Source organism: Ips typographus, linkage group LG12, assembly GCF_016097725.1.
Source record: "Ips typographus isolate SLU linkage group LG12, UJ_Ityp_2.0, whole genome shotgun sequence".
NCBI lineage: Eukaryota > Metazoa > Arthropoda > Insecta > Coleoptera > Curculionidae > Ips > Ips typographus.
The window spans coordinates 2,514,183-2,526,320 of record NC_138433.1 but is presented as its reverse complement, the minus strand read 5'-3'; the positions used below and the strand labels follow the sequence as shown (position 1 = coordinate 2,526,320).

Here is a 12,138-nt window from a genome sequence, read left to right as displayed (position 1 = left end):
GAGTGTTTTTGTGTGTACAGAGTGATCCGGTGATTTTCCCTTCCATCCCCACCACTTCCTTTCACCCCTGACGTATGGAAAAACTACCCCCTCCTCCCCGCACAGCAAGAGTGCGGTGGCGCCATCTAGTTCGGTTGGAAAAATGACGTCATTTTTGCAGAAAAAGGTAAGTCGTGGATTAGTTTATTTTGACAGCTCGTTTCTCCGTTATTTTGACAGTTACAAGATTCCGGTTTTGATTAAATTACAGTCTGATTAGTTCGCTTTTGACCACCCTGTGTCATTTCTGTCAAACTGTCACCTGAAACGTCAAAATTTGACTGTAAAGACAACTCTGTGCAAAACTGGCCAATCTGGACTAGTTCATTTTGACAGCTTCTTTCTCCGTTATTTTGACAGTTACAGGGTTGCAGTTTTGATCAAATTATAGTCTGGTTAATCCTCTTTTGACCACCCTGTATCATTCCAGTCAAACTGTCACCTGAAACGTCACAATTTGACAGTAAAACCAACAATGCACTAAAATTAGCCAATCTGGACTAGTCCACTTTGACAGCCGGTAATTCCGTTATTTTGACAGTTACAGTGTTCCAGTTTTCACTAAATTACAGCCTAATTAATCCTCTTTTGACCACCCTGTATCACTCCAATCAAATTGTCACCTGAAACGTCACAATTTGACAGTAAAACCAACAATGCACTAAAATTAGCCAATCTGGACTAGTCCACTTTGACAGCCGGTAATTCCGTTATTTTGACAGTTACAGTGTTCCAGTTTTCACTAAATTACAGCCTAATTAATCCTCTTTTGACCACCCTGTATCACTTCAGTCAAACTGTCACCAGAGCAAGAGTGCGGTGGAAAAATATGGCGAAATTTAGTGCCGCCATTTTGTTTCCATAACTCGGCCATTTTGAGAGATAGAATTTTGGTAAAAAATTCCACTGAACCTTCAAGGTCAAGGCTATCTTGACCTAAGAAATCAAGGCTCTAACCTTAAAACTGAATTTGTGACGCCATTTTGAAAGTTTCGTTGCACAGTCAAATGGGGCAGTGACGCCATTTTGTTTCAAAAACTCTGTTATTTTAGGACAATTTTGGAAAAAAATGTTTGACAGCAGTCAACCTAACCTGTCACAATAAGTGTGCAAAATTTGACAGCTGTCACTTACCTACAAGTCTGTCAAAAATGGTGTTGAAGCACTAAACAAGAAATTTCAGTTTTGTCATCGAGTAACTTTGACGTGCAATATCTCAGAAACTCGGAAATAAATCGAGCTGACAGTTTTTTGACAGCTGTCAACCTAACCTGTCACAATAAGTGTGCAAAATTTGACACCTGTCACTTTCCTAGAAGTCTGTCAAAAATAGTATTGAAGCAAATCTCTAAACAAGAAATTTCAGTTTTGTCATCGAGTCACTTTGACATGTAATATCTCAGAAACTCGGAAATAAATCGTGCTGTCATTTTTTGACAGCTCTCAAACTGAAATGTCAGAATTAGTGTGCAAAATTTGACAGATGTCACTTTGATGCAAGTCTGTCAAAAATTGCTTAAACACACATTTCTATACGAGAGTTTTCAGTTTAGTTGTCAAGGAACGATAAAGTGAGCTGTAATTTTTGACAGCTGTCAAACCTGACCTGTCATTTTAAATGTGCACAATTTGACAGCTGTCACTCTTAGCAAAATTGTATCTTTTAAAATGGCCGAGTTATGGAAACAAAATGGCGGCACTAGCTAAACGGTCAATTGTCAGTGCAGCGCAACATTCAAAATGGCGTCACAAATTCAATTTTAAGGTTAGAACCTTGATTTTTTTAGGTCAAGATAGCCTTGACCTTGAAGGTTATGTGGAATTTTTTACTAAAATTCTCTCTCTCAAAATGGCCGAGTTTTTGAAACAAAATGGCGGCACTGGCAAGTCAATCTGGACTAATCCATTTTGACAGCTTCTTTCTCCGTTATTTTGACAGTTACTGGGTTGCAGTTTTGACCAAATTACAGTCTGGTCAATTCTCTTTTAAACACCCTGTATCATTTAAGTTAAACTGTCATCTAAAACGTCAAAATTTGACACTTGAGACAACCCTGCACTACAACTAACCAATCCAAACTAGTATACTTTGACAGCTGGTAGTTTCGTTATTTTGACAGTTACAAGGTTCCAGTTTTGATCAAATTACAGCTTGGTTAATCCACTTTGGAACACTCTGTGTCACTTCTGTCAAACTGTCATTTGAAACGTCACAATTTGACTGTAAAGACAACTCTGTACAAAACTGATTAATCTGGACTAGTCCATTTTGACAGCTTCTTTCTCCGTTATTTTGACAGTTACAGGGTTGCAGTTTTGACCAAATTACAGTCTGATTAATCCACTTTTGAACACTCTGTATCATTTCTGTCAAACTGTCACCTAAAACGTCAAAATTTGACAGTAAAGACAACACTGTCAAATTGTTGTCTTAGTCGGTAAAATGCTCAGATGCAACACTAGCAGCCTATTATTACGCCTTAACGCGTTTGTCTGGTTGTCTACCTTAACCAGTTAACGTCTGGACGAGTTTGCCGCGTCCGCAATCACTGTCACCGTGCGCCGATGCTCCCACGCAACGGACACACGCAAACTCTCCCCGTAATTTAAAAAATTTAGCGTATTTACGGATGATCAAACAAATTCATTGGAATTAAATGTAATTTATTGATTTTTCGCTCGTTTAGAGCGAAATGTTAGTGAAAAGTAACACAAAATACTAAAATTATATTAAAAAATAGTAGATTATACAAAAAATGAGGTTATTTCGTTTAGGTACTAGAAAAAAAGGCAATTTCAAGGTAATTGGTAATGACGTCACAGCTCCTCCTTTTGCAGTAAGGCAAATGCGACATCTTCATCTGAAAATTGACATTTTTCTGTACAATTCGCCAATTTCTACGTTTTTTTTTTTTTGGAATTAGGTTAGCGTGCTATTATTGGTCAAAGGGGTGTACAGTAAAGTACAAAAAAAAAACTAAATAATAGTAGCAGTAGTGGTTTTTATATCAAACTGTACACACACGTGACAATTGCTTATCTAAAACAGGAACGGTACACGTGATGAAATTTGACTGTGACTAACTGTTTGGAAAAAATAGTCACAGTCAAAACAGCACTGGGAATAATAAGGTTAATAATACCAGACCAGTACAGGGTTGGTCCGGGTATATTTCATGCAATTTTAATGGGACACCCTGTATATACCCCACAGACATATATACAGTCACGTCATTGTGACGTCAAATGAGCTTTTTACGGTCACTGTAACTTTAAAAATGGCGGAGATATGGAATTTTCAAAATTTTGATGCAATTTTCAAAAAAATTTAAATATCTCGGAAACGGTTAGAGTTACAAAAATTTTGCTTAGAAGCAAAAATGTTCGTGAAGACTTTCTGCACCCAGTGAACTGGGTTTACACCCGCTCAGAACCGGGTAAACCCAGCCACAACTCCTAGAACTTTAGTTTGAAATTTAACCGTTTTTTTGAACACCCTGTATATGTTTAATTGTGTGATGGTTAGTGGAAGGTGAAAGAGCAGTTCAAGACAAATTGTAAGAGACTTTCACGGTTTTTCAAACCCAAAAAATTACCGAGATACTAAATTTTCAAAATTTTGATGCAATTTCCAAAAAAAATTAAATATCTCAAAAACGGTTAGAGTTACAAAAATTTTGCTTAGAAGCAAAAATGTTCGGGAAGACTTTCTGCATCCAATTGAGCAGCGGGTATTGTCTAGAAAGACATTTTTTTGGACTTAATCAAGAAATTTAAAAAAATATATATACAGGGTGATTCATTAAAAATTAATCAACTTCTGGTCTTGTATTTCACTCAAAAACGAGCTAATCAACCCGTTTTCCTCCCGGCGTAGAAAATACACGGAACAACCCTGTATATGTGTATAATATAGGGTGAAACACACTCAACTAGATAACTACACAGTTTTGGCACAAATTGAACAATTTTTTTTTTTTTTTTTTTTTTTAAATAAAATAAATAATAATACAGGACCGTACTTTCACCAAATTCAGATCGGAAAAATGACAATTTTTAAAGCTTCTTAGCACTACTTCGTGTTTTAGCTTTGCTATTCGATTTCGTACCATTTTTGTCCGCCACCGGGTCGTAAACGGGCTTTTGCGCACCCCCGCCCCCGTACGGTATCCGGAACAGTTCCACGCCCAAATAGGCGCAAATTTCGAGACACACCCTGTAGCAGTAGACGAGCAAATCCAAGGCCACCCAGATCTGCGTTTAAAAAAACAAAAAATCCACCCTGTATATTTCTGTCGACAAATTTTCAATTCCACCCTGTATATTTTTTGAACGGTTATTTTGATTATACAGAGGGCGTCCCCCCAATTTTGGGACACCCTGTATAATGTATAAAAAAAATTTCCAGAAATGTCCCATTTTCTTCCTTTGTACAGGGTGACCCACTATGTCGCACAAAATGACAACATTTTCTTACACTCCAGTTATTTTCACGCTCACCCTGTATAATTTTTGTAAATTCTGAAAATTTCACTTTTTTTGTCTCACCCTGTATATGCAGACAATTTTTTTGTTATTTTAATCATGCGGACCGTTTTTGATTTGAAATTTAATTTTTTTTTAGTCACGTGACCTTTTTAAAATTGATTAAAATTGAACAGTCCACCCTGTATAAACCGAACGAGGGAAAAATCTGAAATTTTCAGGAATTTAAAGAGAAAAGTGTGTTTTAGTATTGTCCCAAGTTTCGTCAACTTTGGTTCATCAGGAACTCAGATACAGGGTGGACAATTTTATTTTCTTGGTAATCAACTTGGGTTAGTTTACTAGTCCACCCTGTATAAACCGAGTGAGGGAAAAATCTGAAATTTCCAGGAATTTAAGGAGAAAAGTGTGTTTTAGTAGTGTCCCAAGTTTCGTCAACTTCGGATCATCAGGAATTGAGATACAGGGTGGACAATTTTATTTTCCTGGAAATCAACTTGGGTTAGTTTACTAGTCCACCCTGTATAAACCGAGTGAGGGAAAAATCTGAAATTTTCAGGAATTTAAAGAGAAAAGTGTGTTTTAGTATTGTCCCAAGTTTCGTTGGGTTCGGTTCATCAGGAACTAAGATACAGGGTGGACAATTTTGTGGAAATCAACTTGAGTTAGTTACTAGTCCACCCTGTACAAACCGAGTGAGGGAAAAATCTGAAATTTTGAGGAATTTAAGGAGAAAAGTGTGTTTTAGTATTGTCCCAAGTTTCGTCAACTTCGGTTCATCAGGAACTTAGATACAGGGTGGACAATTTTATTTTCTTTGTAATCAACTTGGGTTAGTTTACTAGTCCACCCTGTATAAACCGAGTGAGGGAAAAATCTGAAATTTTCAGGAATTTAAGGAGAAAAGTGTGTTTTAGTAATGTCCTTAGTTTCGTCAACCTCGGTTCATCAGGAACTAAGATACAGGGTGGACAATTTTATTTTCTTGGTAATCAACTTGGGTTAGTTTACTAGTCCACCCTGTATAAACCGAGTGAGGGAAAAATCTGAAATTTTCAGGAATTTAAAGAGAAAAGTGTGTTTTAGTAATGTCCTTAGTTTCGTCAACCTCGGTTCATCAGGAACTAAGATACAGGGTGGACAATTTTATTTTCTTGGTAATCAACTTGGGTTAGTTTACTAGTCCACCCTGTATAAACCGAGTGAGGGAAAAATCTGAAATTTTCAGGAATTTAAAGAGAAAAGTGTGTTTTAGTAGAGTCCCAAGTTTCGTCAACTTCGGATCATCAGGCACCAAGATACAGGGTGGACAATTTTATTTTCTTGGTAATCAACTTGGGTTAGTTTACTAGTCCACCCTGTATAAACCGAGTGAAGGAAAAATGTGAAATTTCCAGGAATTTAAAGAGAAAAGTGTGTTTTAGTAGTGTCCCAAGTTTCGTCAACTTTGGTTTATCAGGAATTGAGATACAGGGTGGACAATTTTATTTCCCTGGAAACCAACTTGGGTTTGTTTACTAGTTCACCCTGTATAAACCGAGTGAGGGAAAAATCTGAAATTTTCAGGAATTTAAGGAGAAAAGTGTGTTTTAGTATTGTCCCAAGTTTCGTCAACTTCGGCTCATCAGGAATTGAGATACAGGGTGGACAATTTTATTTCCCTGGAAACCAACTTGGGTTTGTTTACTAGTTCACCCTGTATAAACCGAGTGAGGGAAAAATCTGAAATTTTCAGGAATTTAAGGAGAAAAGTGTGTTTTAGTAGTGTCCCAAGTTTCGTCAACTTCGGTTCATCAGGAACTAAGATACAGGGTGGACAATTTTGTGGAAATCAACTTGAGTTAGTTTACTAGTCCACCCTGTATAAACCGAGTGAGGGAAAAATCTGAAATTTTCAGGAATTTAAAGAGAAAAGTGTGTTTTAGTAATGTCCTTAGTTTCGTCAACCTCGGTTCATCAGGAACTAAGATACAGGGTGGACAATTTTATTTTCTTGGTAATCAACTTGGGTTAGTTTACTAGTCCACCCTGTATAAACCGAGTGAGGGAAAAATGTGAAATTTTCAGGATTTTAAAGAGAAAAGTGTGTTTTAGTAGAGTCCCAAGTTTCGTCAACTTCGGATCATCAGGCACCAAGATACAGGGTGGACAATTTTATTTTCTTGGTAATCAACTTGGGTTAGTTTACTAGTCCACCCTGTATAAACCGAGTGAGAAAAAAATATGAAATTTTCAGGAATTTAAGGAGAAAAGTGTGTTTTAGTAGTGTCCCAAGTTTCGTCAACTTTGGTTCATCAGGAACTAAGATACAGGGTGGACAAATATATTTCCCTGGAAACCAACTTGGGTTAGTTTACTAGTCCACCCTGTATAAACCGAGTGAGGGAAAAATCTGAAATTTTCAGGAATTTAAGGAGAAAAGTGTGTTTTAGTATTGTCCCAAGTTTCGTCAACTTCGGTTCATCAGGAACTAAGATACAGGGTGGACAATTTTATTTTCTTGGTAATCAACTTGGGTTAGTTTACTAGTCCACCCTGTACAAACCGAGTGAGGGAAAAATCTGAAATTTTCAGGAATTTAAGGAGAAAAGTGTGTTTTAGTATTGTCCCAAGTTTCGTCAACTTCGGTTCATCAGGAACTAAGATACAGGGTGGACAATTTTATTTTCCTGGAAATCAACTTGGGTTAGTTTACTAGTCCACCCTGTATAAACCGAGTGAGGGAAAAATGTGAAATTTTCAGGATTTTAAAGAGAAAAGTGTGTTTTAGTAGTGTCCCAAGTTTCGTCAACTTCGGCTCATCAGGAACTCAGATACAGGGTGGACAATTTTATTTTCTTGGTAATCAACTTGGGTTAGTTTACTAGTCCACCCTGTATAAACCGAGTGAGGGAAAAATGTGAAATTTTCAGGATTTTAAAGAGAAAAGTGTGTTTTAGTAGTGTCCCAAGTTTCGTCAACTTCGGTTCATCATGAACTAAGATACAGGGTGGACAATTTTATTTTCTTGGTAATCAACTTGGGTTAGTTTACTAGTCCACCCTGTATAAACCGAGTGAGGGAAAAATCTGAAATTTTCAGGAATTTAAGGAGAAAAGTGTGTTTTAGTATTGTCCCAAGTTTCGTCAACTTTGGTTCATCAGAAACTAAGATACAGGGTGGACAATTTTATTTCCCTAGAAATCAACTTGGGTTTGTTTACTAGTCCACCCTGTATAAACCGAGTGAGAAAAAAATCTGAAATTTTCAGGAATTTAAGGAGAAAAGTGTGTTTTAGTAGTGTCCCAAGTTTCGTCAACTTCGGTTCATCAGGAACTAAGATACAGGGTGGACAAATATATTTCCCTGGAAACCAACTTGGGTTTGTTTACTAGTCCACCCTGTACAAACCGAGTGAGGGAAAAATCTGTAAATTTCAGGTTTTAAAGGGGAAAGTGTGTTTTAGTAGTGTCCCAAGTTTCGTCAACCTCGGTTCATCAGGAACTAAGATACAGGGTGGACAATTTTATTTTCTTTGTAATCAACTTGGGTTAGTTTACTAGCCCACCCTGTACAAACCGAGTGAGGGAAAAAATCTGAAATTTTCAGGAATTTAAGGAGAAAAGTGCGTTTTAGTAGTGTCCCAAGTCCGTAGGACACCCTGTACAAATTATACAGAGTGAGTCTAAAATCAAAAACACCTACAGGGTGTTGCAAAAAAAATATGAAAAATTGCAATTTTTAAAACAACAAATTGACCCTGTTAGGTCGGAAAAATGCAATTTTCACTTTTTCAAACAACCCTGTATTTATAGTGAATATTCAGAAATTAAAAAAAAAAACAAAATTATTTGGGCCACCCTGTATATTTAAAAAAACTTACCAGAGCCAACCACAATACGATGTACTCGTCGAAAAAGGTGTTAAAATACTGATTGAAAAACAACATGGCGGGACCAATCAGAGAGTAGTCCCACATGTCCATTTCGCTTTTTGTCATGTGCGCCACCTGGTGGGGAAAATCGCAATTAAAAAAAAAAAAAAAAAAAAAAAAATCAAACTTACCACCAGTCTGTTCGTTACTTTAGCGGCTACCAAACCGAAAGTAAAAATATACAATACAGGGTGAGTCTGGTAAATGGCCTGCTCCGATTTTTTGTAGATAATAAAGGCCGGAAGTACCACCAGTAAAATGGGAATTACCGGGGAAAGTACGCTAGTACCCTAAAATTGTATTAATTCAATTTTTAGTTGGAAAATGGCGCGAACAAACCCAAGTGACGTCACGATGACGTCAACTTGACAGCGCAACAACGCGTCTTCTGTCAGATTGCGTCATAGTGACGTCACGTTGGGTTTGTCCGTCATTTCCAGTGTCCCAAATTGTTTTTGCAAAACAATTTGGGACACACTGTATTAAATGCTACTGAAACCCAAAGCCCAAAACCAAAGCAAACTACGATTAAAACAGCACAACAGGTTTAGTGTGGAGCAAGTTAAAAGCAGTTTTCTACGGGAAAATCAAACTGAATTGCGATGACGTAACGGTGAACCAAAGCTGTCCTCCGGCCGCCATTTTTAACCTGCCTGGAGGACAAACAATAAATCTTGTCGCTCATTTCAGACGGCTGTGGGTTTTTTAACTTGATTGACAATGTTGCCAACTCTAAAGTAAAATTTGAAATGCATTTTAGACCTTCACGAGTGACATTTTGACAGTTCAACTGTCAACTGTCAAAATCTGTCCCATTAAGCTATAAAACTACAAAAATGAACTTAGAAGATTGGAAATGACTAAAAATCATCCAAGTTGCATTTTATAGTTCCATGGGTGGCATTTTGACAGTTGTGACGTTTGGTTGTGTGCTTTACACGTATTGGGAACTGTCGTGAATGTGTCAACTGTCAAAATCTGTCCCATTAACCTATAAAACTACGGAAAACGCACTTAGAAGATTGGAAACGACTAAAAATCAATTAAGTTGCATTTTATAGTTCCATGAGTGGCATTTTGACAGTTGGGACGTTTGGCTGTTTGTTTTACACGTACTTGGAACTGTCGTGAATGTGTCAACTGTCAAAATCTGTCCCATTAAGCTATAAAACTACGGAAAACGCACTTAGAAAATTGGAAATGACTAAAAATCAACAAAGTCGCATTTTATAGTTCCATGAGTGGCATTTTGACAGTTGTGACGTTTGGCTGTGTGTTTTACACGTATTTGGAACTGTCTTGAATGTGTCAACTGTCAAAATCTGTCAAATTAAGCTATAAAACTACAAAAATGTACTTTAAAAAAAGGAAATGAGTAAAAACCAACCGAATTGTGTTTTATAGGTTCATGAGTGTGATTTTGACAGTTGTGACGTATGGAACTGTGGTAACTGTCAAAATTTCTCCCATCAACCTAAAAAAACTAGAAAAACGTATTTAATCAACACACCGAGTTTGATTCGCACGTCATCGCAATTTAGTTTGATTTCCTCTATACATCTAAGACAGTTTAATTCGGGAATATTTTTAATATAATCGTATATACAGGGTGGCTCAAAACTGTTGCAAAGTCAAAAGCTTTCCTATATGGGCGATTGGAACTGCCACGCTATTAACCAATTTATACAGGGTGTCCGGAAGTATTAAGATGGTTCAGTTCAAAAATTCACCCTGTATACAGGGGGAGAGTTGGAAATTTTCTGCAAAATTAAATAAACGTGCAACGTTTCGACCAGCTCGGTTCATCAAGGCAGCACTGTTAGGGAAGTTTTTTTTTTCCCAGTCACCCTGTACATTCCGACTACAAACGAATGCCGACAGATGGCAGTTCGATCGCAATTTCTAACCAAACTACTACGTCATCTCACCGCCACTGTTGATCCGTTTTTGCCCACTCCGCCTGCCAAAATGACAGTCAAGTTGGCCTGGGCCAATATAAGTGCCACGGCGCATGCGATGGCGATCGGTATCAGCTTTACCTCCACATCCAGCGATGGTATCTTTATATGGAAAAAAAACACATTTGATTGGTTTACCCCCCCCCAATCTAGGTCATTTGATTGGTCGAGGGAAAAATGTCAAAATTACCCTTAAAACTTGATTCATATTGCTCCAATAAACCTGTCATACCCGAAAAAATTAGAAACAACACATTGAACTACTTTTGAGATGATTTTTCTGATTAAAATGAAGTAAAACACAAGTTAAATCCCCATTTCATGCTTCCAATTAGAGAAAAATTGTTTTTTTTTTCCACTTACTGCCACAGTGGATCCGTTTTTACCCACTCCTCCGGTAAATACGACAACTAAAGCGCTGTACGCGCAAATCCCTCCGCAAATCATTGTGCTCAAAGGAATTAAATGCCACAGAAAAAAATTTTGACTAAAAACCTTAATTTTTTAAGGTTAAGTAGGATTTTCGAGAAGTGCAGCAAATTAAACTCGGACTTACCTTAACAGACCAGATACTGGGGCCAAAAATTGCTGATATCAGTAGAATTGCCATGATAGTCATTTGGGCTTCGGTTACATCAACTTTCCCAAATCTCAGTGTTCCAGAAACATAAGTTTGCCAGTGGGCGCAGTAGAATAGTGTCATAGCACAAAAACACTGTGTAAACCAGGTTTTTAGTGAGTGTGAGTCAGTGTTTTTTAGTGTGACTAACCTGGAAAAACATCCAGGCTGGATAACTGCCCAATTGAATAGCCGTGCAAGCAGACACTGCCACAAAAACAGTGGACAAAGAGTCACAACCGTGGTCGAATAGTTCACCCAACGGGTTGGCGCTTCCAGTTCGTCTAGCCTGTTTCCCATCGATAGCATCCAAGCTCTGGTAGATAAACAGCCCCACTGCGCATAAAGCACAAGTCCATCTAGGGGGGATTTGTTGGGCATCTGGGGAGTAGCTGTTTTCACCCCAATTAGTTGGGATGGGACTTTAATGGGGGAGTACTTACGCCACCAGTACTAGGGCAGTGAAAATATTCACTACCAAGCCTAGGATGGTGAGTAAATTGGGGGCCAGCCACTGGGGCACTTGCAGCACCAGCCAGTTCCAGTAGGGCTGCAAAAACTGGTCGCAAATGCTGACGCTCTGGCACGAGTACTGGTGCTCACCCAGTTTCCTCAATTGGGGCTCCGACAGTATGCGTTCCTTAAACATCTTCATTATCCTAGTTTTAGGGCCCCAGTTTACGCCGATTTCAATGCAAGTGTGCTAATATTACCTTTTATAACATCTGTGAGTGAGTGGGGGGGGTTTAAACAGGCTTCCTTCTATGCCATAGTCGAATTAATACACTTTAAAACGTTTTTAATGGGGTGATTGAGTGATTTTTTTTAAGTTAATTAAACAGCTTCCACACACCAAAAAATCGCTTACACTGCTAACCAGTGCTTACAGCGCTCCTATTCCTTTACACTGACTGCTTAGGTTAAGCGCTCAATTTTTGAAAACCGCCCCTCTGACAGACTTGACACTTGTAGCAGTGTTGCCGGATTTTACTCGCTTTGCTTTTTTCACATTTACTTTTCTAACCTCAAACTACGTTGTTGCCAGGTCTTTCATTTCAAAGTTTAAGTTCAGACTGATTTTTTTTGTATAACGCATTCTATTCACCAAATCTTCAACATTTTTA

The 12,138-nt window shown here is 37.9% G+C and overlaps 1 protein-coding gene across 6 annotated transcripts; it reads right to left on the bottom strand.

Annotated features, from left to right (window-relative positions):
- Nucleotides 1–2,686: 2,686 nt before the first annotated feature.
- bbc (choline/ethanolaminephosphotransferase 1 bbc) lies at nt 2,687–11,897 on the bottom strand. 6 transcript variants are annotated; one of them, XM_081991262.1, is made up of 10 exons: nt 11,728–11,897; nt 11,458–11,673; nt 11,166–11,406; nt 10,952–11,110; nt 10,759–10,890; nt 10,366–10,497; nt 8,569–8,727; nt 8,387–8,512; nt 4,149–4,293; nt 2,687–2,900 (listed from the first exon to the last, which is right to left on the bottom strand). In XM_081991262.1, the coding sequence occupies exons 2-10, from the start codon at nt 11,667–11,669 to the stop codon at nt 2,857–2,859; spliced, it is 1,350 nt and encodes a 449-aa protein (XP_081847388.1). In that variant the 5' UTR covers nt 11,670–11,673; nt 11,728–11,897; the 3' UTR covers nt 2,687–2,856. The 6 variants fall into 6 exon arrangements, with proteins under 6 accessions (XP_081847388.1, XP_081847386.1, XP_081847387.1 ...); XM_081991260.1 differs by lacking the exon at nt 2,687–2,900 and having other exon boundaries at nt 3,025–4,293; XM_081991261.1 differs by lacking the exon at nt 2,687–2,900 and having other exon boundaries at nt 3,025–4,293; nt 11,458–11,663.
- Between the last annotated feature and the right edge of the window lie 241 nt (nt 11,898–12,138).

Coding starts and splice junctions, on each gene's coding strand:
- bbc (XM_081991260.1), bottom strand. CDS start 11,669: ATGAAGATGTTTAAGGAACGCATACTGTCGGAGCCCCAATTGAGGAAA. Junction 10,891..10,951: donor CCAGTATCTGGTCTGTTAAG/GTAAGTCCGAGT, acceptor TAAAAAATTAAG/GTTTTTAGTCAAAATTTTTT. Junction 8,728..10,365: donor AAAACGGATCAACAGTGGCG/GTGAGATGACGT, acceptor ATACAATTTTAG/GGTACTAGCGTACTTTCCCC.